The sequence below is a fragment of the Pangasianodon hypophthalmus genome, chromosome 1 (genome assembly GCF_027358585.1).
Source record: "Pangasianodon hypophthalmus isolate fPanHyp1 chromosome 1, fPanHyp1.pri, whole genome shotgun sequence".
Taxonomy (NCBI): Eukaryota; Metazoa; Chordata; class Actinopteri; order Siluriformes; family Pangasiidae; genus Pangasianodon; species Pangasianodon hypophthalmus.
This window is the reverse complement of record NC_069710.1, coordinates 10,204,716-10,232,139: the sequence shown is the minus strand read 5'-3', so window position 1 is coordinate 10,232,139 and position 27,424 is coordinate 10,204,716. Positions and strand designations below refer to the sequence as shown.

Here is a 27,424-nt window from a genome sequence, read left to right as displayed (position 1 = left end):
CTTGAACCTTTAAATGTCATTTCTGTGATTATCATTTTAACCTCAAGTAGAAATTTTGTCTCAAATGTTTAAAATTGTCAACTCCGTCAAAGGATGGTAACAGAGTTGACCAAAAGAAATATTCAATTGGTGCTAAAATTAATACATGATGCATAAAGATATTAACATAAATACAAACAGTAATGAATAACAATATATATTATATTAATAAAGACAGTTCTGCCTTAGACATGGCACTATCAGCTGCTGAGAAACCCAGCAAAATCCCACTCCAACAGGATCAAACCAGGTACTCGGGAGTTGTGAAGCAGTAGTGCTACCCACTGCGCCACCACGCCACCACACCACCTCTGAAATTAAACAATAAGGTCTAATTCAGTGTTGTGGGTTTTGTTCTATGTCCTTGCTTTACATTTCTTTGTGCAAACTTACTGAATACTTACGCATATACTCGATCTGATCCTGATACTGTATACCAAAGATGAAATAGTAACCTGCTGGCTCCAGTCAAGGAGTTATAACAGTCAGAAATTTTGAAAGGAATTCTATCAGAATTTTGGCCACTTTGAGCTTCTGTAACAGGAAACTCGTAATTCCAATCAGTTAGAAAAGATATAGCAACTCAAGTTTGGTGGATGTATCTTGAAAGCTCTGGGAGGAGTAGCATGTAGAAATAAATAATCTCAGAAGAAGAAGTTAAATAATAAGTTTAAATAGGAAAACAGTATGTTGGGTTTGTCAAGCCAACATAATTATATAGTCATGTTATAGTCATTTATTCCTTCATCTTTAGTGACCATTTTATCCTATTCAGTTTCTTTGTGGATCCGAACCTATGCTGGCAACACTGAGTTTGAGACAGGAATAAATCCTGGATGGGGCGCCAGTCCATCACAGGTCACCATACACGCACACTGGCACACTCATTCACAACTAGGCCCAATTTAGCACATCCAATTCACTTACTGACATGTTTTTAGGAGGTGGGAGGAAACCAGATATGAGGAGAACATGCAAAATTTTGCACTAGTCTCATATTGCTACAAAATTACACTGACATTTCCATAAATATTTCAGGTTCATTAATAATACTTAGTGTTAGTGTAACCTAAAATCTGTTAAGGTTTAAGAACTTAACAAATTAGAGCACTAAAAGGAACATCAAATGTGTTTTCATACATGAATAGAAGCACAGACCTTTGGTTTCCACTGTGAAACCATGCAAGTCTCCATGTATGTGCTGTAGATATCTGCCTAAATTACCAGGGAATTGGGCTATGGATAGGTGTCTTTCGCTCCCTGATTCAGATTAGTATGAAGAGCAAAATATCCAAACTGATGCACTGGGTATCTTGAGGCGAGCATTGAGCTAGGAGACCTTGCAGACCCTGAAGCCAGATCAAGATCCATAAACAAAATACTGGCACTATCTGAAGGTTCACCTTGGTCTTCACAGTCATTAAAAATCACCTGGCCATCAAGAGAGATGTTACTTAGGAAATTGAGAACAGTGTGCCTACGTCTGGGCCCCATGGTGACTCAGGTCAACCATGTTGCTAGTGACAGCTGTCGCCACAATCAAGCACTTGGTCTAAAGTGCTCTTCAAGTAGGGTAGTGAAAGATTGTCAGATGGCTGCCATGGAACTAATGTGTGACTGGCTTAGTGATTTTGTCTTTTTTGTTTAATGTTGCTTGTGGTTTCAGGCTTGACACAGGCATTGCAAAAACAAGAAAGTGTTCATTTTATTATTTATTTAATCGATTTTGTAAGTGTTCATATTTACAACCTGCATCATATACTAAACACATGTTAGAAATACTAGGTAAAAATAATTAGCTTCCAAATAAAAATTGGATTTATAAAGTATTTTCCATGGGCTAAAGAGCAATATTGTGTTCTGTAAACATGAAGATTGGATGAGGATATTAATATCCCAATGAGGTGTTACTACAATGCTTTTGGTGAGAATGTAGCAAGGTAAGGTTTCCTCCTCCTCAAACGTGGATCTGCCTGGTTGTCCTCTTTGATGTATCCTGTTAAAAATATAATGAATTTACAAGGTTTATACAGTTTTAAATCATGTGGCATACATGTGTTAAATTCTCAAGAAAGTTCTCAAGAAACTGGCAAGTGGGCCTTAAATGCATTAAGCTATGTAACAAAACATAACACATATGTAGAAATATTAGTGCTGATATTTTGTTTTTACATTTTTCAATAAATCCCAGATAGGCTAATGGCTGAACAGAACAAATCTCCGGTTTCTGTGCCCATGACTGTGTACTGAAATAAGAAATAAGAATTAAAACAGCCTGAGGAAGAGGTCAGTGCTGGTCAGACCAGCTTACTACATAATGCTAGTTGGCAGAAACCAGGGACACACTAAATGTAATACTGATGTACTGCATCAGGATGTTATCAAAGCTCAGGGAAATTGGTAATAAATCGCCCCTATATTACCAGTATGTATATCACAGTTTAATAAATCAGACACAATATTATATATATATATATATATATATATATATATATATATATATATATATATATATATATATATATATATATATATATATATATATATATATATATATGAAATATAGTGACAGGTGAAGTGAATAACATTGATTATCTCATTAAAATGGCACCTGTCAAGGGGGTGGGATATATTACACAGCAAGTGAACAGTTGTTGTTGTTTGAAGTTGTCTTGAAAAATGGGCAAGTGTAAGGATCTGAGTGACTTTGACAAGGGCCAAATTGTGATGGCTAGACTTTTGGTAGGAACTAACCACTGCACACTCCCGGTATGCAGTGGTTAGTTCCTACCAAAAGTGGTCCAAGGAAAGACAACTGGTCAACCAGCGACAAGGTCATGGGCATCAAAGGCTCATCGATGCGTGTGGGGAGCGAAGGCTAGCCTGTCTGGCTTGATCCCACAGAAGAGCTGCTGTAGCACAAATTGCTGAAAAAGTTAATGCTGGCTATGACAGAAAGGTGTCAGAACACACAGTGCATCGCGGCTTGCTGTGTATGGGGCTGCTTAGCCGCAGGCCGGTCAGAGTGCCCATGCTGACCCCTGTCCACCGCCGAAAACACCTACAATGGGCACGTGAGCATCAGAACTGGACCATGGAGCAATGGAAGAAGGTGGCCTGGTCTGATGAATCATGTGTGTAATTACTCCCCTGATGAATCATCTGTGGACAGGGTAAATGTGCGTCGCATGCCTGGGGAGAAGATGGCACCAGGATGCACTAATGGAAGAAGGCAAGCCGGCAGAAGCAGTCTGATGCTCTGGGCAATGTTCTGCTGGGAAACCTTGGGTCCTGGCATTCGTGTGGATGTTGACGCAGACCACCTACCTAAACATTGTTGCAGAACACACACCACTTCATGGCAATGGTATTCCCTAGTGGCAGTGGCCTCTTTCAGCAGGATAATGCACCCTGCCACACTGCAAAAATCATTCAGGAATGGTTTGAGGAACATTGCGGTTTTGCGGCTTCTTTAGGTTTTCAAATGGGACCCCTTCCTCACCAGTGTTTCATCAATTTAAGCCTCTGACACCTCAGAAGGGCTTGACAACCAGCATCAAAACCAGCATCCTGGAACTGTCCCCACCACTACACCAGTCACTTCACTGTTCATCTCTGCCCTCCCTCCTTGCTGCCAGTTTGATTTTGCCACCACTCTCCTCTCTTCAGCGACAGCAGCGGATGCAGTTTCCACCTGCTTACTGATGTCCACTACCAACTTCTTCTGAGCTGGACCTTTTAGTCTTATTATACCTCTCCAAAGTGATTGTCCTGGAAAAATCCCTCTAGCCTACTGTGGAAAGGGGCACTTCACAGACAAAGAGTGCCTGGGAGGGGCCCCATGCTGAGGCCTTGAACCTACCATAGAACCCATTCTTCTCCAGGGCTCTCTTCCAAGTATCTTACTGTTCTATAATCTCCTTTGCGCTCACCCTATACCACTTCCCCGTGCTCTTTATAGGCTTTTTCCAGGGGATAAAGTTTTGAATTGGAACCAATCCTGAATGCGGCCCCTGTTAAGGAATAGACTTCTGGATTTCAATGGTTTTAACTCCATTCTAGCCTCTTTGGCGATTTCTACTAGATCTTCCAAGGACCTTCTGGGAAAAAACTTGCTGTTATTGTCAGGTCATCCAAAAAAGCCCTGATCGGAGTATGCTGAACACCAGTTGCAAGTATGGCTCCCTCTCCCGGTTTATTAACTGACATGACCACTGAGATTTTACACCAGGTGATTATTTCTATCTCCAGTGTCTGCCAGTCTTTGGTTAAGTTGCTGCAGGTGACACATCTTAAACTGGGTGAATGTCAATGTCAATGTCATTTTTATTTATATAGCACCATTAAAAACAACATAGGTTGACCAAAGTGCTTTACAACAATAATTACAGAAGCTAAAATAGAAATAAAATAATATCAGTAAAAAAAAAAAAAAAAAAACCTAACATTATAACTCTTGTTACATAACAATCATATAACAAATTTAAAACTATCTCTACAGCTGGTCAAATGCCGAGGAAAATAAAGTTTTTATCTTGGATTTGAAAATAGTTAAGGTAGGTGCAGTTCTAATGTGTAGAGACAGGCTATTCCAAAGCTTAGGGCCAGCCACAGCAAAAGCACTATCTCCCCCCTAAGCTTCCATCTAGATCTGGGAACCATTAGTAGCGCTTTAGCGCATGACCTGAGAGTTCTACAGGGATTATGAACAGATAGAATCTCCACAAGGTATGAAGGAGCTAGGTTGAAGTAGCCCTGGACAAGCTGTTTAAATTTGCCGGGTATATGATAGGCTTTCAGTGTGGTCCAATTAAGTAAAGTGAAAAGAAAAAGGTTTGGACATGAAAATGGAGAAAAAATATCTACTGTACTCAAGTGATCATGAACAACAAGCACGTCACACAGGGAAACCGCTATTTTATTCAAATTAAGTGTCTCGGGGACTGTCAGCAGCAATGTGCCCTCCTCAATGCCATGCTGGAGAAGCAGGAAGTGTCAAGGTAAGCCTGATGATGGCACACTAGATAGTATATGGCACATTGCAGCTTGAGACATACCATATCAGTCACTCGTCATTTAAGCTGGCTCTAATGAAGTGTTGCACAGCATTAAAAGAAGATGCAACTTATACACAGCCTGAGCAGCATTCTTAAATGAATGACTGTTCTACTTTGTCTTATTTATTTATTTATTTATTTATTCATATTTAATATTTCTGTAGTTAATGTCTTTAATATGAAATGACTGGGTTTCACAACATATTCATTATTGTGTGTAATTGAAATACATAAGTTATTTAAACTTGACAGTGTAATCCACATATAAAAGTGCCATAACTCATGATTTATAGGATTTGAAGCCAATCAGACAAGGTCTTCTTATGCTAATTTATGCACATTCAGGAGCATGAGTAGGATACGAATATCTTTCCGAAATTAAGGGATTTTCATGAATACTAAATTTCTTCTGTAAATGCTTTAATGATTTACAAATAAATCCCCTTATACCCAGCTTGATAAATGAGGCCCAGTGGGTATTTATTTTATATATAGATATTGTTTCTGTGTTAAAAAATGCAATACAATACTGTTATCATGACTGGTATCATGCTTCAATTAAATCTTATAGTTCACTCATATTTTCAGTGTGAGATTAGGTGAATAAACAACAAAGACATTTTTCATATTGTTTACCAAAAGGCAACAATAATTCTAATTAATAAATCAAGAGCTGACTTTATGCACCACAGTTGTTTTGGATGAATTGAGCAAAGTAATATTTATCCTAGAAACAGAGAAATCCTTTGTTTTTATTGATGAATCTATCACTGATTTCACAAAAAAAAAATCTATCACTGGTCTGGTTCACCAAATCAGTGCTAAAGACTGAGCTACCAGCATGAGCCACATGCAAGACTGTTTTCACTCTTCTTTGAGTTATCAAAGACATCCGATATTTCATATACAAATACTTCTATCAGCAGATTCTTTGCAGCCTGGAAGTATAGCTGCTGTTTTTTAAGTTACATAAATATTTCAGATAACCTTTTAAAGAATGGGTTATGGGTACCATACGGAGCCATTCATTATATTTACAACGTATTCAAAATATTCATAGTAACTTCTATTAATACAACATAGCAATAATTGTAATTTAGCATGGACTCACCAACTGAATTTGCTTACAATATTTTGGGATAAAAAATACAAAACTGAACAACTGTTAAAGACAGTACCTCTTTCTATGCAAGTCTGTGTAGAAGGGAAGCCCACGTCCCAGAAGTTCTCTGGGGTGGAAGGGGGAATGTAATGAAAACGATGCCGTGAGCAGGACGACAGTTTCTTCTGTCTCTCTTCCTCCGGGAGGTCTGCATAATACTAAATACCACATCATGCCATCATTACAATTAACAATGACATTTGGTGAACTTAAAGAATCCTGATTTGTTCTGTGAATTGCACTACCTCAACCATCTATTAATAATGTGAAATATGCTCTGGAACTACGTGAATGAATAAACATGAGTAATATTTGGTGACATACCGTCCCCTCTGAAAGTATTGGAACAGCAAAGCCAATTCTTTTGTTTTTGCTATACAGTATACTGAAGACATTTGGGTTTGAGATCATAAGATTAATTTGAGATGACAGATCAGAATTTTAGCTTTCATTTCCTGATATTTACATCTAGGTGTGTTAAACAGTTTAGAACATGGCACCTTGTTTGAACCTACATTTCAAGTGATCAAAAATATTGGAAAATTTGGAAAAAGTGACTGACAGGTGTTTCTTGCTGCCCAGGTGTGCCCTGTTAAAACAATCAATAACTCTGAATGTCTACACTGGGTGACTTTGTTGGTCATAGCCAATACCACAATATGGAATGTCTTTGCAAAGAAAGAAAACAACAGTGGTTAATGACAGAAATACAGTGAGAGCTGTGAAGAAAAACCCAAAGGCCAGATTGGAATTTACAGAGAAATGCAGAGATGAGCCACAAAAGTTCTGCAACCAAGATTATCCTCTACCAAAGTGGTGAACAGGCCAAAGTGTTGAGAAAGAAAGGATCTGCTCATGATCCAAAACATACGAGCTCATCGGTTCAGCAAGTTGGAGGTAGTGTCATGGCTTTGGCTTGCATGGCTGATCATGATTAACTCATGATGGTAGCAGCAGAATGAATTCAGATGTCTCAGAAACATTCTGTCTGCCAATTTAGAGAAATATATCCGATCTAATTGGGAGAAACTTCATCATTCAGCGAGACAATGACCCAAAACATACTGTCAACACAATTTTAGACTGGCTAAGTCAATCACCAGACCCTAAACCAATTGAGCATGCATTTCACCTCCTGAAAACGAGACTGAAGGGAGAATCCCCCAAAAACAAACAACAACTGAAAGAAGCTTCCGTACGAGCCTGGAAAAGCATCACAAAAGAAGAATGCAACAGTTTGGTGATGTTAGTATGTCACCAGCTTGATTCAGTTATTGCAAACAAGGGATATGCAACAAAATATTAAGTGTTATTTACTTTAAAACTATCTGTCGCTATACTTTTGCTCACCTAAAAAAAATGGGTGGTCTGACACTCAAGGTGCCATGTTCTACGTTGTTTAACACATCTAGATGTAAATATCAGGAAATGAAAGATGAAATTCTGATCTATCATCTCATATTTATCTTTTGATCCCAAACCCAAATGTCTTCAGTGTACAACAAAAACGAAAAAAAAAAAGAATTGGCCTTGCCGGTCTAATACTTTTGGATGAGATTGGACGTCGTGCAGTTTGAGAGAATATATATTTTGCTGAACAAGACCTTACTTACAATCTCACATTCTTTGCATGTGTGGCCCTGAAGTTTTCTTCGTTCAGCTTTCTTGCGTACAACTACCACACAAGCAACAGACTTGTTCTTAGCACTGAAGAAGAAAGGAAGAACAAAGCATGATTAAGCATTGGTTGTTTTTTTTTTTTAAATACTTTGTTAACATTACATCTACTTCCAGATCTCACCTCTCAGCAGAATCTCCATTGGGTTTCTCTTCTTCTGTTTACAAAAACAAAAGTGCATTAGTAAATGTCCATGCAAATGTTGTGATTAGACTGTGCCATCCCTGTTACATTTAAAAAATAAAACAAAGAAAATGTATGTAAAAATATACGATTCTTCATACGTAATTGTGGCAATGGGGCATGATTGAGTGCTGGGTTGAGAGGAGGATGAGAGAATATGAGGAGACTGAGGAGGAGTAGATGTTGTAGAGAGCTTTATCATCATTCTAGCCATATGTACACTATATGGCCAAAAGTTTGTGAACACCTGACCATTACACTCATATGTGCTTTTTAGTCCCCATTTGCTGTTAAAATAACTTCCGCTCTTCTGTGAAGGCTGTACACTAGATTTTTGAATGTGGCTGTGGAGATTTGCCCATTCTGCCACAAGAGCATTAGTGAGGCCAGGCACCAATTGGTGGGCGAGGAGGTCTGGGGCGCAGTCAACATTCCAGTTCACCCCAAAGGTGTTCAGTAGGGGTTGAGGTCAAGGCCTTGTGCAGGCCACTCAAGTTCATCCATTCCAACCTTGGTAAACAATGTCTATATTGGACCTTGCTTTGTGCACAGGGGCATTGACGTGCTGGAACATGTTTGGGCTAGGCCCTTTAGTTCCACTGAAGGGAAACTGTAATGCTGCAGCATACAAAGGTATCCTACAGTCATGGGAAAAAGAAAGTGTATCCTCCTTCAATTCTGTTTTTACTTATAGGGTCTAAATAACAATTCTGTGGTCTCTATCAACTTCTATAAGCAAAAAAAATAATCTCAGGTAATACCAAACAATTTGAAATTCACCATTCTACAGTGAGAAGGACTGTTTCAGTCAAAGGAAAGACTGTTTAATGTGAGCTACAGGCTGAAAGACTGTTTCATGTGAGCTACAGGCCTCTGTAAGCACATTAAATGTTTATGCTCATGACAGCACAATCAGAAAAAGACTGAATAAGTATGGTTTTCATGGAAGTGTGGCTAGGAAAAAGCCCTTTCTCTCCAAAAAGAATATGGCAGCATGACTTAGGTTTGCAAATCTGCATCTGAACAAACCCCAAAAGTTTTGGAACAATATCCTTTGGACTGATAAGACCAAGGTGGAGATGTATGGGGAGTTGTACTGTGATGGCTTGGGACTGCGATTGCTGTGGTGGCTTTGGAGCTGCGGTTGCCGCAAGCAATTTTGTACTTAGGACTCCATCAGTGGACAGTGAATAGGTTCAACAAACAGGATTTTATGTGAAAACTGTGATGAATTTACACTATTTGTCCATGAAGGGATTTATTTATAATTGCACTATCTGTTAGCACCCAGATGAGGATGGGTTCCCTATTGAGTCTGGCTCCTCTCAAGGTTTCTTCCTCATATCGTCTCAGGGAGTTTTTCCTTGCCACCGTCACCTCTGGCTTGCTCATTAGGGATAAATTCATTTACAGTATTACTACAATAATATTTACAATTTATTTGGGTTTAATTAAATTTGAATATAATTATTTCTGTAAAGCTGCTTTGTGACAATGTCCATTGTTAAAAGTGCTATACAAATAAAATTGAATTGAATTGAATGTTTGGTCATCATGCACACCGCTATGTTTAGCGAAAACAAAGACAGTATATTATCACAATCCCCTCAAGTTGTAATGAGGATCAACTATTTTTAGTAGCCATTTAAAATCCTTGCTTTGGACTGTTTCGATGGCCATTACATTGGATGTAAAAATTCTACACACCCCTGTTAAAATTGCAGGTTTTTGTGATATAAAAAATGAAACCAAGATAAACCATGTCAGACTTTTTTTCTCTCCTTTTTTCTGATATGTCTATATCAACAAAATCCAAGTGAAAACAAACAAACGTTTTAAGGAAAAAAAAAAAGAAAAAGTACAATAATCTAGTGGCACAAGTGTTCACACCCCTTAGCTAATAATGTGTCAATAGCACCTTTTGCTTGTAATACAGCACAAGAATCCAACAATTTAACACAGCTTGTTTTGGCAATTTTATTCCAAATGCTCCATATCTATCAAATTGTGAGGGGATCTCCTGTGCACAGCCCTCTCCAAGTCATTCCACAGGTTTTCAATGAGACTTAGATCTCTGACTGGGCCATTCCAAAATACTGATCATCTTTTTCTGAAGCCATTCATTTGTTGACCTTTTTCTTGTGGTTAATCAAGACAAGCATGCTTCTGCATGCTTTGCAAACAACCACTGTTTCAGCTATGTCCACTGTGTAAAATCCACCAGATCCATATAACAGATGCTGAATTTTTTAATGTGCCTACTTCTCCTTGTCACTATACTGCCCAAGAAAATGAGGAGGAAACATTAATTGCTGATCATCTAAAATTATTATATAGACCACCCTAGTGTGAATATGCTTTGATGTACGAATAGATAGCCAGACGAGGTGATTGGCTAGTACACAATTCTGGGTTTGTGTCCCATTATTTCCAAGGGAGGTGTATGGGAGACAGTTTTTGATAGCTTGAGGAAAGAATCTTCTGCAACTTCTGCCAGATGGCAGAGGGATAAAGAGCAGCACTTGTGGTAACTATCCTGTATTGGAGGCAGAGAGACCCCTGTGATGTTCTCTTCTTTCTTCACTATCCTCAGCAGGGCCTTGCTGTCTGATACACCACATATTAAATACAGTGTTGCTACTCCTGCTGCCTGATGGGATGCTGGTGCCTCATTCTGACTCCCTCTGCTGCTTGGGGTGGCTCCACATCAAAACCGTAAAGATTACTCTGGATCAGAGGCATTCAAACTGTGGGAAAGGAATTGCAGGTTGGCTGCAAATGGAGGGGGAAGGAGAAAAAAAAAAAAAAAAAAAAAAAAAAATGTAAACCATTTCAGACATGCCAACCTTTAAACATTTTGTGCAGCAGCTCCGCATTTTAACAAAAGTACTTGAAAATATGCCAAAAGAGCAGTATTTTTAAAAGATGTACTGATGTATTAATTTTCATGATTTTTAAGTTCATTAATGTGAAATAAAATCTATTAATGTATGTCTGACTTAACTATCATTAAATAAGCAAATCGTCAACATCAGTTAACTATATTTATAAGGGATGCCACCAAAAAAAATTTCAGCGGGGGGCATGGGTTTTTGCGAGTTCTCACAAACTGGGAAGTGTGGCTCATGGAGGTTTGAATATTTCTGATCTGGATGGTTCCACTCATATACCCTAAATTTTGCACTTACTAAAAACAGTTTATGCAGACTGGCAACGTGGTGGGGCAGCACGTAGCGTTGCTGCCTCACAGGGTCTCGGTTTCAACCCTGAGCTAAAATGAACGTTTGTGCCGAGTGCATATTCTCCCCGTACCTGTGTTGGTTTCCTCAGGGATCTCTGGTTTTCTGCCATCTCCCAGAAACATGTCAGTAGGTTGAGAGCTAACATAGATTGCCCCTAGGTGGGAATGTGTATGTGAATGTTTGTGTACATGGTTCCCTGCAGTGGACTGGCATCCCATCCAGGGTGTATTCCTTCCTCATGCCCAATGTTCCTGGGATAAGCTCCAGATCCACCACAATACCCTGATCAGGATAAAACGGTTACAAAAGCTGAGTGAGTTTATGCCCAAGACTCATGTGCTCTTCTGTGGATAACTACACTTGGATCCTCTAGACTTGTACCTAAAACCATCTTCTTTAATCATCAAAGACTCTGATACTGAACATCCCTTAAACATACTCAGCACTGTTTGACTATATAGTATACAACTGTGGAAGAGTAATGACTCAATCTCACTATCTCACTATCTCACTATCTCTTGTCACACTCCTGACTCAACAACTTTGAGAGGAACCAGGTTCAAAAGAGAACCCAGCCTCTTCTAGGTTCCTCTCAAAGTTGTTCATCATGTCATCGTAAGGAGTTTTTCCTTGCCAATGCTGCCTCTGGCTTGCTCATTCTACATCTACATCTGGATTTCTGTAAAGCTGCTTTGTGACTATCTCTGTTGTTAAAATTGATATATAAATAAAATTGAATTGAATTGAATTGAATTGCAGTTCCGATAAAACACAGTGATGCAGCTGGTCAGGACACTCTCAAAAGACACCTCTGTAGAATGTGGTAAGAATAGGAAGTGGGGGTCTACTTTTCCTCAGTTGGTGCAGTAAGTGAAGATGTTGCATAACATTAGGTGAATTCATCAGACATCCTCCTAGAAACTTGCAGTTTATCGCTGTCTCCACAGGGGGGGGCATGAGAAGTGGAGAGTGATGCACACTGGTTTTCCTAAACTCTACAATCATCTCCTTTGTCTTGTCAAAGAGACAGTTTGTTTAACAGACACCAGTCCATTGGCTTCACCTCCACTCTGTATGCTGTTTCTTCATTGTTGCTGATGAGCCCCACTACTGTGGTATTGCCTACAAGCATAATGCAGTTTGAGCTGTGCTTTGCAGTGCTGTCATACAGCGTCAGTGTGAACAGCACTTACTAATATATGTTCCTTGGGACAGGGCTCGGTGTAGGGCTGTATATATGGTGTAGTCAGTGGGCTGGTTTGAACAAGAAGCAAACTGGTATGAGTCAAGTGAAGTTGGAAGTGAGGCTTTGACCCATTACCATTACCCATAATGTCCCAGTACCACTTTTCAAAGCACTTCATGATAACTGAAATGAATGTTACAGCGATGTAGTCAAGCATGTCATGCTACACCTCTTTGGCATGGGCTTGATGGTTGTAGATTTGAAGCAACTGGGAACGACTGTTCTCAGAGAGAGCTGAGATTAATTTTATTTCGTTTTGATTTTGTGCTGTGTGCGCGCATGTTTAATAAAAAGAACAGCTCCATTCTCTCCATCTCCTTCCTCCTGCATCCTCATTCCCCACCCAGTTGACCAGGGTTCTCACAGTAATATTTACAGCGCCTTGCAAAAACGTATTCAAGGTTCGTCTTGATTAAAAATGACACTCTAATATATTATGCGGAGTCACCTTTTACTTTAAAAGACACTCAAAAATAATTAATTTAAATATGGTTTTATGTCAGAAAACATTCTGTTACTAACTGAAAATAACTAACTAAACCTTCTGTTACTAACTGCATAAATATTCAACCCCTACACTGTGGAAGCTTACAGTAAGCCTCTACCTGTGAATCATTTAAAAAGTTCACCTTTTCTATATAAAAGACCCCTTAATTCAAATACCATTGTTCAGGCTGGGAATCTGAAGGAAAGCTGTGAAAATATAGAAGACCATTTATGGAAATTAGAGATAAATTAAACACATTATAGAGATAAGTTAGAGACATGCACAAGATAGGAAAAGGCTACAAAATAAAATCCAAAATCCAAATGTTTGGATTTGCCAGTGTGCACTTGTGGAGTTGGATCAATTGTGTGGAAATGGAAGCTGCCTCATACCTCCCAGGCATCAGGGCAAGACAATTCAGCATTAGAACAAGAAGGGGACTTGTGAGGGAAGCACAGAGAGGCTGACAATTTTGAAGGAGCAACAGATTTCAGTGTCTAAGACTGGATTGAAGGTGCACCAGTCAAAGATATCAAGAGCTCTGCATATAACTAGCTTGTTTGGGAGGGTGGCTAGAAAGAAGCCATTACTGAAGAAAAACCACATCAAAGCATGTCTGGAGTTTGCCAGAAAGCATCAGAGTGACGCAACTAAAATGTGGGATAAAGTTTTGTGGTCAGAGAACGAAAAAAGTGAATGTTCTACAATGGCCAAGTCAAAGTCCAAATCTAATCCAATCAAGAATCTGTTGCACTAATCAAAATTTGCCATCCACAAGGGTCATTCAATAATCTGAACAACCTGGAGCAAATCTGTCAATAACAATGGGTGAAAATCACTCCCAAACAGTGTGGAGATCTGAGAGGAACTTACTCAGACGATTTAAAGCTGTTATTGCAACAAAAGATGGTTCTACCAAATACTAGACTGAAGGGGTTAAATACTTACAAAAACAGCATTTTTTCAGTTTTGAATTTTTTTTAAAAAAGATCTGCTGACAAATAATGAATTTTGACTTTGAAAATGTACTTTAAGGGCATATTGGTTTGCAATAAAAATACTGGCTGGAATAATCTGTCTAAGTATCATTTGTAAGCCAGACAAATCTAATAACTTTTAGGGGGGGGGGGGGGAATACTTTTGCAAGGAACTGTAAATCTAGCAGATTATCTATAGGTAATGTTACTAACTTGCACTAGATGCAAATACCAGTGGTTTTTACATGAGGAAATGTTGCAGTGGATTGCTTTAATAAGTAAGTGTAGAAGTCTTTACCATCCATAAACTTTGCTTCCTCCATCTGTTCATCTTGTTTCATGTCCTCCTTCTGTTTTTCACATTCCTCCTCCTTCTCCAAGGCACTCATCTCATCCTGAGGGCAGGACTCATAATCTTCATTCCCAGTGGTATCAAAGATATTTGCTAAGCTGTCATTAGCCTTCTGCCCTATTCCTATGAAAAGAGAGATTTGAACTTATAAATTAGGCATTTTACCTTTTTATGTCTTCTAGGGAAACCACTCAGTTGAGTCTACTGTATGACAGACAAGTAGTAATTTGAGTTAAATGAATTAAATGAGTCATTCCTATAAAATACAGTGCCTTCTATAAAAGCACAAAAATGTGTAAGTATATCAGTGCTCTTTTGATTTAAACTGTAATAAATATAAATACCAGAGAGAATAACAACATTTTGGGGTCTGATTTGGCATATATAGTAAATAATTTTGATATCACAGCAATTTTTGTGTCTAGGCCCTCAGTTTTCATTATTTTATTAAGATATTTGTAGCTTTGTAGTATTAAGATTGTGGCTTTCATTGGTTTCAGTTGTACTGGACCTAAACATAACAGCTATAAAAGTACATATTCTTGGTTCTTTGAACATAGCAGCCAATAGCAAACATGAGGTCTCAACAATAATAATGAATGAATGAATGAATGAATGATTGAATAATGAATGGGCAACAGTTTGGATTCTTCAAGGAAACAAGTGAGATGTGTGGCCTGACATTCTCCAGCCAAGCATAAATAAATAAAAATATCAACATTTTATGGATTAAGAATGGTTAAAAGCAAATTAAGGACTGAATTCTAAAACAGGTTTTTGGTCAAAATTACCTACCCAAATATGTCTTAGGCTTAAACCTTAATTGGTTGAAATTGCACTGTGTAGCTGTGACCTTTTGATGATCACTGACTCTGATCTCTCAATTATTTCATTTCTGAAATATTACTAAACTTATGTCTTTATGTGAAGCTGATAATTTGGTCCATGCCTTCTGTCATCTTGCTTGTCTTGGGTATTGCAGTAGGTATTTCAACATACACTCTCAGCATCAGAAGGTATTAGTGCAATTTTCCTGGCACTACATTGGCTGTAAGCACATTTAACACATTTCTAATGTTTGGATGAGTGTCAGTAGAACTGCAGATACCTGTGATGCTGTTTGTCTGGTCCAATTCAGTCTGCTTTTGGTGAGTTACTAGCAAACTATGACTCACGTATGTGCAGTCCAGGTCTACAGTCTCTGCCTGTATTTTGGGCTGTGAGAAAAGAAAAGAAAAGAAAAGAAAAAAAAACTGTAGAGTTCTGTAACAAATAAGATATTTTATGTGTTGGGCCTAGATATCTCCTGCCTGGTGGTTATAACTGTTTGTCCCAATGCAAGACTTGTAGTGGATTCAGAAAGTATCCAGACCCCTTTACTTGTTGCACATTTTATAGTGTTGTGGATTTGAGTTTGATCCCATCAATCTACATTTAATCCCCCATAATGTCGAAGTGAAAGTGGAAAAAATTTTCGAAAATTAATTAAAGATCAAAAACTGAAATCTCTTATTCACAGAAGTATTCAGACCCTTTATCCAATACTTTGTAGAAGCCCCTTTGGCAGCGGTTACAATCACAAGTCTTCTTGGATTACATCTCTATAAGTTTTGCACACCTGGATTTGGGCAGTCTATCCCATTTTTCATGGCAGATCGTCTCTTCTTCCACAAGTCCTTTATGCTGTCATATGCCTTTTACTCAACAGTGGCTTCCATCTTGAAGCTCTGCCATGAAGGCCTGATTTACGGAGCGCTGCAGAGATGGTTGTCCACCTACTACCTAAGCTAAAGAAATATGTATCGGAGAATAGTACCTCTGGTTGAGGAAGGATACTTGTGTCATATTGGGACAGAGCGGCACCTGGGTCCATGCTCCAGCTCTCATCTGAAAGGTGGTGAGAAAATCTTTGAGAAAATATGAATATTATTTACATAGATACACACTATCATTTCTGAAGTACAGAATTGCACAAATTAGAGTAGCCAGTCCTCCTGGATAGGATTGGAAAAAATTATTTCTAGAGAGTTGTTAAATCATGTTGAAATGGTAAGTTAAAAAAATTAAAACTTTTTGCCATCTTAGTTTATTTAGCGGCATGAGACACAACTTCCTTAATTTATAAAGCACAGTGTTTTAACATGAGCATTATGTGTTTCAGGTAAACACAAAAGCCCTGTCTGCGATCACTCTCTCACTCAGAGCAGCAATGAGGGAGACACTGGACTGAAATAAGACAATACTTAAAAAAACAAAAATACAGGGTAACCTTCTATATTAGACATTCTATATTAACCTTCTATATTAAGTCAAATATGGAACTATATGAAACTCAAACTTAAACTAGTGAGATCTGGCAAAAACATCATATCACAAGTTTTTTTCAGGCTGGATCTCGATCCACAATCTTAACATAGTTATTTTACAAGAAGGTTTTAAAGACTATTTTGCAAGTTCCTGAACAAAGCAACCAAACTAATTTTCCTATTGATGAAAATATTGCTCTACAAGGAAATATTAACCTCAAAATCAATTACAGAATAACAGAGACCACTTAGGCCACAGTACCTTTTCACACAAATTTTAATAAAGTGCACTTCCCAACAAAACGTAAACAATTATTTCTAAAATGAAAACAATCAAGCATGGGTAGCATATTTAAAAAATAGTAAATAAAAAGTACATCAACTCTACTAATGTCTTCAGTATTTAAAATTGCTATAAATGGAAAGGTGATTGATGGTTGAATGAGTATTTTAAATATGTGTAAATACTGAATACATTAGCTGAGTTGGTTTTATATTTTATTTAACATTTTCAGAATAAGCATTCGTGTTTCATTGTATTGGTTTTCATTGCATTTCTCTCGGAATTCTGTGTACAGCTAAGCAATAAATGTGTTAGAAAAAATAATTCTGTAGGATCAACTATTTTTTTTAAGAAGTATTTTTAGAAATCAACTATTTTTAAAATCCAGCAGTTCCATATAACTGATGCTAAATCTTTTAGGCACCAACTCCTCCATGCTGCTATGTTGCACAAAAAAATGAGGAGAAAATGTAAGCCAAGGAACTGCCTACTCTTGCTTGTTATTGGTTTGTTTGTGTGTCAGTCAGGGAGCTAGCTAGACTAGCAAATATAGTAATGTCTGGTCCAAAAAACAATGTGGGGTGCCAAGTCTAAGCGTTTTCAGTGCAACTGACAAAACATGTTTTCGCTCTGTAAAAACAGATTGTAGAGACATTTTAACTGTTCACAATCTAAAATCATTATACCACCCACCCTTAAACGAAACCATGAAAATACAGGATTGTTAATTTGCCTGACAATTGGCTGAAGTGCTAAAACTGCCAGTGACAAGTTTAGTAGTCATTAAACTCTTTTTGACTGCATTTATAAGCGAGGTTGGGTGCTTTGGTATACCAAGATATTTTATGATTTACATTTACATTTATTGCATTTGGCAGACGCCCTTATCCAGAGCGACTTACACAAGTGCTCTGAAGTCTCTATCAATGAATACATTCTGATACTGGTTTGGCTAGGTCACGGACTAAGAATACCATCAGTCTAAAAACTCTGTATATAGTAAAACGCACACAGACAACACAAAGATTTTTTTTAAGTGCTAATTTAAATATTTTAGAAAGACGTAGGTCTTTACACATCGTTTGAAGACTGCCAGTGACTCAGCTGTTCGGACATCTAGGGGAAGTTCATTCCAACACCTAGATGTCCGAACAGAGAAGAGTCTTGATGCATGCCTTGATGCATGGTGGTAGAGGATGGGAGGGAGCGTGGTGCAGGGCAGGATGTGATAAGTGCTCTGAGGTAAGTGGGTATATAATGATGACAAATGTGTGCATTCTGTCCACAGCAACTGTAATATTAGGAAATGTTACATACATACCATTTGGACTACAATTCTGGCTCAACAAAGGACTCTCACATGGAGTACATGGACTCGTACATGGGGCATCAGGCATGGCCCGTTCTGTCTCCCAGCTTCTTCTTTTGCATGGTTCCTTGAAATGTGTATTTATAAGAATATAATACAAGTAACTCCAAAATGTAATGATAAAAGTGCAAAGCTGGTCTTGTATGAGCTACAGAGCTGTTTATAAGAAGTAGAAACACCTAACACACTATGTTTTTCCTGGACATTTACCTGCTCAATGTGCTTGCTAGACTGTTTCTCTGAAGACTTTGGCCTGTCATGATTCTTCCCCATATTCTGCTCTTCGTCCCCCGGACAACTATTAGGACAGAGAAGAGACAAGTATGTGCTTTTGCTTCCCTCCCTCTGAGAGGCTACAGGACATGCAGCTGGGATTGTCACCTGAAGTTAGCTGCATATGCCCAAAACAATCAACCATATCACCTTGCCAAATAAATGGTGAGTCATGGAATACAGAGACACTTGAGTTACACACAGAAGGCGATAACAGCAAAAAGGAAATATTTGTAAACCAAGACTCTAACATTCATAATCACATCATACTTTTTTCATATTGGTTAATTTCCTGATAACAGGAAATCATGTTTGGCTTGCTGGGAATATCTACTTACCTAGTGAAATTCTTTGCCTTGTGCTTAGGGTCACTGAGAAAGTTCTGAGAGTTTACATCCGTCTCAGGCATCTGAAGGCAAGAGATGCTTGAAGTTAAAAAAGTAAAGGCACTGTCACACCTTACTGTGGTAGATTACAAGTGTAGAATGTGTATTAGAGTACTACTGTTTACATTATTCAATCACACAGCGCAAACAGTCATTTTGCACACATTCAAAGTCCCTACACAAGTCAGTACATCAATACTGAGACAATAATTTTTAGTCCACTAGTCTCTTCAGTATGGTATCACAGAAGTAGTTCATTAAATATATTTTGTGTTAACCCCTGATATCTAAAATAAAGTACATTTAATTGAAAAAGCAATAAAGTCTGACAAACCTGCTCAGAATTTAGGTCGATATGACAACTTTCTGCAACCACAGTTCTGTCATGAATCTTGGTATTGCACTCTAAATAAATCATCAGACAAATAAGTTAGGAATGGTAGAAGAAATAAAAAAATAATAATAAATAAATAAAAGATTAGAAAAAAAAAAAGAAATAGCAGAGCATGCTGATATGTAAATAACTGGTGTGTATACAGATTTATAAAAAACCTTTTTCTAAACTAGCTCCATATAAAGACGAATGTCATAATTTTGACAGCTTTTGATTTTATACTTTTCTGATCACCTCTTTTGATTGTGAATGAATAGTGAGGATGATCTACAGTTTGAGGACATATGATTTTGGGCATTATTTCATCAATTAATAATGTTCTTACTTGTAATACTTGTTACATCCATATCACATGTCTCTGGAACAAGCACAGCTCCAGCATGGCAGGACAAGAATGTAGCCAGCTCTCTTTTCTGGGGGTCTACAGAACACAAAACAAAAATGTTCTCGTTCACACTTACTGTGAAAATGTACAGTTAGTCCATAAATATTTGGACACTGACAAAGTTATTTTTATTTTAGCTGTCTACCACAGTATATTGAAGTTGAAATTAAATAATGAATATGACCTCAAAGTGCAGTCATTCAGCTTTAATTTAAGCGTATATACATCCAGGTCCTTTGCATCCAGTCAAAGTCTGAAACCCATAGACATCACCAGACGGTGGGTTTCTTCCCTGGTCATGCTCTGCCAGGCTTATACTGCTGCTGTCTTCAATTCCTGCTTGTTAATGAGGCGCTTTGCCTTCACTTGTGCCTCCAGCAAGGGAAATGTATGCTCAATTGGATTCAGGTCAGGTGATTGACCTGGCTATTGCAGAACATTCCACTTCTTTGCCTTAAAAAAGTCTTGGGTTGCTTTTGAAGTATGCATCGGGTCATTGTCCATCTACAGCGCGAAGCGCTGTATAATGAGCATTTGCCTGAATCTGAAAAAATCTGCTTTTTTCAGCAGTCACATCAATAAATAGAAGTTCCACTCGCAGCCATTCATGCCCACACCGTAAGATGAGGTGGTATGCTTCAGATCAAGAGCAGTTCCTTCCCTTTTTCATGCCCTACTCTTCGCATCATTCTGGTACAAAGTTCATCTGTGTCTCATTTTGGCAAATTCTAATCTGATCTTCCTATTTTGAGGCTTACCAGTGTTTTACATCTTGTGGTAAACCCTCTGTATGTACTTGGGTGAAAACATCACTTGACTGTTGACTTTGATACAGATATGCCTACATTCTGGAGGGTTTCTTGATCTGTTGTGAAGGGGTTTTTCTTCAGCAGGAAAAAAATTCTTCTGTCATCTTTCACACTTGTTTTCTGTGGTCCTCCAGGCCTTCTGGTGTTCCTGTGCTAAACAATTACTCCAATTACTTTTGGGGCCTTAAAAAGGAGGAGACCACATATTAAAAGTGCTGTAATTCCTACACCGTTCACTCAAATTGGATGTAAATACTCTCAAATTAAAGCTGAAATGCGTATTCATTATTTAATTTCAACTCAAATGTACTGTGCCAGACAGCTTAAATAACAATAACCAAATATTAAGGGACTTGACTGTAAATGCACATTAGTTTCTACCATGACAGGCTTGACAGTGCTAATTGAACACATCAGTGCTGACCATCACGGGAAAGCAAAGCGCATTTTAAAATACTTTCGAAGTGTTAGTTATGACACTGCATTGTAAACAAATTTAAAGGGGTTTTTTTTCTGCGAAAAAAAGGTGCACATTTCTGGAAAAGTGCCGTGTTTGTCCATTTTCAGCTGACATTTTTCAGTGCCATCCCTAAACAATTTTAGTTAAGTGAGGTTAATAATATTATATAATGTTAGCCAAGTCAAACATACAGTAGGTTGATAGATTTTATTTCACATTAGACAACAGTTAGTTTCGGTCCACAAATTTGACTGGATAAGCAGCGTTCTAAGAGTGCTGATATTTAGCACAACAGCACTGGTACATTTCACTGTTATTATCAATTCACTTGTCTGTGTTCACTACATAAATGTCCAATTCTAGCAATAGTTTGTTAAATTAAATAAACAAAATATCACACTTACAATCATGCTTTTGGACTGAATATCAGAGAGAATCACAGCTGTGCTGATATTCAGTACAACAGCACTTTTGCTCAGGCAATATTGCTTAATCAATGAACTCAAAATATTCTCCATTTACCCTGACAGAAAGAGTGGGCACAACAACAAAAATCAAGACTCTTTTTGCATATTTCTGAATGATAACCAGCAGCGTACTGATGTTAAACTGCAAAGGACACAAAATTTGTAAAGGCTGGCAGGTCTGCAATGTTATAAAAATGTAACATAGTGTGCATGTGTCTGTACTTTCTGTATGACTAACCAGGTAGTGGCTGAGAAAGCAGTTTTTCAGCATAGCGAACGTGGCTCTGATCTCTCTTGCGCTTCATCTTGTTGACTACAGGAAAGGACAGTGGCTGCTTTGGTGAATCTGGGATCATGCCTTCCTCTGGCTCTGAGACTGAGGTCTGCGCAAAACTAAACATGCAGCTGACGGAAATTATTTACCAGCAAATGGATGCTCACGTCTGTCAACATCCTTAATATTGAAGTCAACAATACAACTCAAACACCTGAGTGACTGAAACACACACTCTCACAAACCAACTATCATTTGATAACGTTTTAATGGAATATTAGAAGTGAAATATATAGGCTCACTCAGTGTTAAATGTAGCGTAAATGCATATATGCCAAGACTGCTGAGGAAAAAATATGCTAAAATATACACTCTTACTGGCACAATTTTACATTACTATAAATTGCCATTTTTTTTCCAGAATGCATGGAAACCTTGAACATGAAATGTGCTTCTGGTACAGTAATGTGAGGTGTGTGCGTCCTTGTTCATTTCACTTACAGTTGTCCACGTAATTGCTCTAGCTGAAGACTGAGCTTCCTGTTCTCTTCTTTAAGCATATTTCTCTCAGACTCTAAACATCAACATACACACTGATAAACCAACACTGCAAAAAGTACATTATATGTAATAAATACATGATACACATGTGTACATAACATTATATTAAAAAAAAACAAAACACTGTAAGCATTTTACATCAGTTTAGCCAACTCAAATTAGTTTATAGAAATTAATTTGGCCCAGAAGTTTAGAACAAATACCTACTGCACTGTAGTCCAAACAGAACCTCAGAAAGAGAGGCAGGTATGTACTTACGGAGTTCATTGAGGAGTGGGAGATTTTCAAACACAGCTTGTGTTTTTTTCATCTGCTTTTCTGTTTCTCTGCAGCGATCACAAGGTCCAGATTGTAATCTAGTAACATATTTATCATATATTACACATATATATCATGGTTCACTTTATATTTCTTGATTTTTCCCTAAACTCACCTGACTTCATGAGTTTAATAAGACTATTTTATTTAAAATATATTAAGTACTGCAGAACTTCTAATTAAAATTGGAATAACTATTTATGTGATAATTTATTTATGCCTCTTCATCTCACACCTGACGTCAGACATAGAGAAAGTTGCTAAAGAGTTGCGCTATATCCTGGTTAGTAATAAAATAAGTAAAAAGGAGTAAGATATCTAATGTTTTGCCAGTGTGTGCCATTTATGATGCAAAAAAGTTCTCACTAAATATATCAGTCATGTCTGCACTCAGTACCAACAATGAGACACATTAAATTCATCAGCTCAGATCGCCAACTGAAGCTGTGCAAAATAAGTGGAATGGAGAAAACAATTCAAAAGGGTTTTTTTTGTATTTTTTCAACTTATCATATATAGTTTTATTTTACACAAATAATTTCCATAATTAATTTCTCTTAATTGGTCAAAAACTTTTTTATATATCCATATAAAGTGTAAAGTATGGGTGTTATATGCAAGTATTAATGGATGGAAATGGTAAAACTGTATGAAGTACCTTTCTTTCAGGACTTTGATGGATTCCTGCAGTGTTCTCTGTTGCTCACGTAAATGCTGATTCTTGTTATAAAACTCCTCCAGTCTTTGCGCATCACTAATGAAGAAAGCATCCAGACAGACTCAGAAAAAACAGTGTCCTTATAAACATATCCTTAAACAACATACTGTATCTATTTTGTAAAGATTATATGTACTTTCATCTAAAATACCCCAAAGCCCACTGACAGAACATTCCAGGTTTCAGTATGAATGAGACCTTTTGTTTGAACCCACCCATTTTTTCAGTGATCAAAAAATATTGGAACATGTGACCAACAGGTGATTCTTGTTGCCAGGTGTGCTCTGTTAGACTGATTGTTTAAATAATTAATAGCTCTAAATGTCTACTCTTGGTTTGAGCCCTGGGTTTCACCTGTGAAGACTCAATTTGTTGTTAAAAAGGATAAACCAACATGAAGACAAGAGAGCTGTCTATGGGAGAAAAGCAAGCCATTTTGGAAAAAAAAAAAAACCAATCATAGCCAATACAACAATTTGGAATGTCCTGAAAAGGCAAGAAACCACTGATGTACTAACAACCAGACATCGAACAGGTCAGCCAAGGGAAAACCACTGCAGTTGATTGACAGAAGCATTACGAGAGCTGTGAAGAAAACCTCAAAACAATGGTCAGTAACATTATCAACAACAACATTCACAGGGCAGGGTGGTGGTATGACAAGACTTTGAGAGCAGAAATATAGAGGCCGTAAGAATCATCAGCAGTAAAAATTGGAAGGATCTGTTCATCATCCAAAATATATGAGCTCATCAGTCAAGCACAGTGGAGGTAGTGTCATGGCTTGGGCTTACATGGCTGCTTCTAGAACGAGCTCATCTTTGTTGATGAAATAACTCATGATGGAAGCAGCAGAATGAATTCAGATGTCTGCAAAAACATTCTGTCTGCCAAGTTATAGAGAAATGCATCCAATCTAATTGGGAGGAACTTCATCATGCAGCAAGACAATGGCCAAAAGACACTGCTAAAGAGAACATCGTCTTGTAGAAACTCCCCAAAACAAACAACAACTGAAAGAAGCCATGGCCTGGAACGCATCACAAAAGAAGAAAGAAACAGTCAGTAATGTCAGTGGGTCGACAGATTGATGCAGTTATTGCAAGCAAGGGATATGCAACCAAGTATTAAGTGTTATTTACTTTAATTTACTTTAAAATTATCTGTTCCAATACCAATTTCTCACCTAAAGATTGGGTGGTCTGCCACCAAAGGTGCCATGTTCTAATTTGTATAACACAAATGTAAATATCAGGAAATGAAATTCTGATATATCAGAATCAGAAACAATTTATTGCCACGTACAGTAAAGGACACTCTACAGTACTAGGAATTTGTCTTGATGTCAGGTGCAAACACAGAATCAAAGATATAAAGTCAAGGGGGATACAGAAATGAAGAATACAAAAATACAAAAACGCAACACAATAACAAGGGTAAAACAATACTGAAGTGCAAGAGACCATGGTGCAAGAGACCAACATGCTATATATAAATATGAAATATGTAAACAGCAGACAAGATAGAATATATTAATATATATCATCTCATGTTCTTCTTTTGATCTCAAACCCAAAAAAAGGCAACATTACACTCGCAATTGTACTGTTAAATTGAATATCAGCATGGCTGTGATTATCTGCGGCCTTGTGCCTATAGCATGCGGATATCTGCTTACATTTACTTTAACAGCACTCTTGCCCGTGCGATATATATGTTACTTAAATATAAACCCTTTAATCAGTTTAATAAATGATATCATCTAATAGTGCATATAGTTTCTGTTAGCTCTTCTTTATCCTTATCCTCACCTTATTCTATATTCAGAGACTACTGATGTTAGAGCATTTACATTTCTGTATGCGGATATCCGCGAGCACATCAGGGCATCATGCGCCAATGCTCACTAGGGTAAAGTCTTCGTACTGTAATATAACGTAAGCATGTCCCATAGCGGCAGTGTCACTTGAAACACACCAGAATATTCAGAAAAAAGACAATGGGAGAGACTCTGCTGCGGATCATGCCACATCATATTATTTTCCTGTAACAGCATGGTCTGTTGTGTGCTATTCTTTACATAGGCCACTTGGTTAGTTAACATAAGAAAAGAGTAGAACTTTTTTAACTAGTTGTGTCAATTGTATAAATATATAAAAAAAAAAATTAATTTGTCAAGTAATTACTCAAGTAGATTTTCACCAGTAAATAATTTATTTAGTCATTTTGTTCATTAATTTTACTCAACTGAATTATTATTAGAGTAGTAATATGTTTACACAAGTCAGTATATTTTGTATTCTTTCTGCCTCTGGTATTCACTGGCCTGAAATTAACTTTCAGAATGGAAATATCTGGATCCGGACCCGGGGCGGATTAGCACTATGCACGGTAGGCAACTGCCTTGAGGCCCCCAGATGCCAAGGGCCCCCTAAAAATGCAAATTATATATATTTTTATTTATTAATGCTAAATAACGTATGCCAAAAATTTAAATATCGATGTTAAAACAATGAAATGATTCATATCACTGTTATCACAACAGAGAAAGGAAGCTCAAGGATAAAGTGCAAATGAATAAGGCCCCATTCCTATATTTTGCCAAGGGCCCCCAAATCACTAACCCACTAAGCCCCAAAATTAACCACCCCTGTCTCAACAAAATGAAAATATATGTTTGAGGGAAAATGGATTTGGAAACAAAAATGCAAATTTATTTTTTTAATTCTACTTACAAACAACGCTCCTTCTTCAGTTTATTGACTTTTAACTGCAGTCCTGAAAAGAAGAAGAAGAACAAAAATAATAGTTACTTTAATGTTACTATTATTAGTGAACATCTTGTGATGCTTACACTTCACATCGACCAACAAATACCTATCATCTCTCGAATTCTGTTATCACCACCACAATCACTGCCACAAAAGGGTTGTGTTAGTAATAAATGAGAAAGGTTAAATAATGACCTTGCACTGCATTATCATGGCACTCTCTGAGACGCTCCAGCAGGTCTTGGAACAGCTCTGTGCTCTCGGCGGCTCTCGTGCTGCTACCCGGAGTGCACACTTCATCACTACACTGAGCACTGCTCATTCTTCACTTCAGTCAGTTAGGACAGCAAGCTGCCTTTATGGGGGTTAGAGCCAAAAACGACACCACTCTCAAAAGGCCGTGCTGGAAGAAGCTGAACCAGTGCTGCACAATATATCGAAATTATCGAAATATCGCCAATGTAAATATTACGATATAACCGGATGATTTTAATACTTCAAAAAGTTAGGAAAAGTTTTAGGGTGACGCAGATAGCAGAGAATACTTTCCTTTCCTCAAAAGAACATTAAACATGTATGTAGGTCATACTGATGCCATGTTCAGTATGTATGTATATACACACATATATACACACACATATACACACACATATACACACACACATATATATATATATAAGTTGATTTTACACACTTATAGCATTATCATAGCGCATATCGCATTTTTCTTCTGTATCGTGCAGCTCTAACCTGAACCGTAATCCAATACTGATTTAGCGTTAGCTAGCTATTATAGTGTGTTATATTATATTATGTTATATGTTATGTTACATTAGCAGAAAAAAAATCTTTAAAAAAAATCAATCATTTTTCCTTATCAGTTGTTGCTTCTGTATCAAAATATCTAATTACAAACGCAAATACTAGAAGTAACAATAAAAGTTTATTCTTACCGACGCAGTACATACAGCTACAGCTACAACTTCACAGCCTCAGCCTGAAAAAACAAACGAATCCCGCGCCAGATCGTGTTTGTCTCACGCCCAAATGCCTCCATATTGCACTATATAGTGCACTATGTGTATCCTTTTCAATACCCTAAATAGTGTACGCATATAAGGAGCTTTGAAGCATTTGGGATTCAGCCCTCGAAGACTCGCTCGCCGGCTTTAAGCCCATCAGTCAGTCCAGAGACGCACCAGCGCCCTCTGTTGGTTAGGTTGAAAA

At 37.6% G+C, this 27,424-nt stretch overlaps 1 protein-coding gene across 8 annotated transcripts; it reads right to left on the bottom strand.

Moving 5' to 3' along the window:
* On the bottom strand, window positions 1-27,365 carry rbbp8 (retinoblastoma binding protein 8). Of its 8 annotated transcripts, none has more exons than XM_034306867.2 (19): window positions 27,151-27,364; window positions 26,393-26,552; window positions 26,162-26,204; window positions 23,367-23,462; window positions 22,649-22,746; window positions 22,331-22,403; window positions 21,794-21,960; window positions 19,760-19,855; window positions 19,375-19,445; window positions 18,993-19,063; window positions 18,592-18,679; window positions 18,334-18,448; window positions 16,240-16,310; window positions 15,532-15,640; window positions 14,370-14,546; window positions 8,060-8,090; window positions 7,872-7,965; window positions 6,275-6,416; window positions 1-2,035 (listed from the first exon to the last, which is right to left on the bottom strand). In XM_034306867.2, exons 2-19 carry the CDS (start codon window positions 26,517-26,519, stop codon window positions 1,950-1,952), a joined length of 1,755 nt encoding a protein of 584 aa, XP_034162758.2. In that variant the 5' UTR covers window positions 26,520-26,552; window positions 27,151-27,364; the 3' UTR covers window positions 1-1,949. The 8 variants fall into 8 exon arrangements, 7 of the variants coding, with proteins under 7 accessions (XP_034162758.2, XP_034162463.2, XP_034162162.2 ...); XM_034306572.2 differs by having other exon boundaries at window positions 59-2,035; window positions 8,060-8,093; window positions 26,393-26,621; window positions 27,151-27,363; XM_034306271.2 differs by having other exon boundaries at window positions 74-2,035; window positions 8,060-8,093; window positions 27,151-27,363.
* Between the last annotated feature and the right edge of the window lie 59 nt (window positions 27,366-27,424).

Bases quoted from the DNA above. Each gene is read 5' to 3' on its own strand.
- rbbp8 (XM_034306572.2), bottom strand. From the start codon at position 26,519: ATGAGCAGTGCTCAGTGTAGTGATGAAGTGTGCACTCCGGGTAGCAGC. The intron at 23,463-26,161 runs GTAAGTAGAATT...TTTCTTCATTAG, and splicing joins CTGAAGAAGGAGCGTTGTTT to TGATGCGCAAAGACTGGAGG. The intron at 22,404-22,648 runs GTAAGTACATAC...GTTGATGTTTAG, and splicing joins CCCACTCCTCAATGAACTCC to AGTCTGAGAGAAATATGCTT.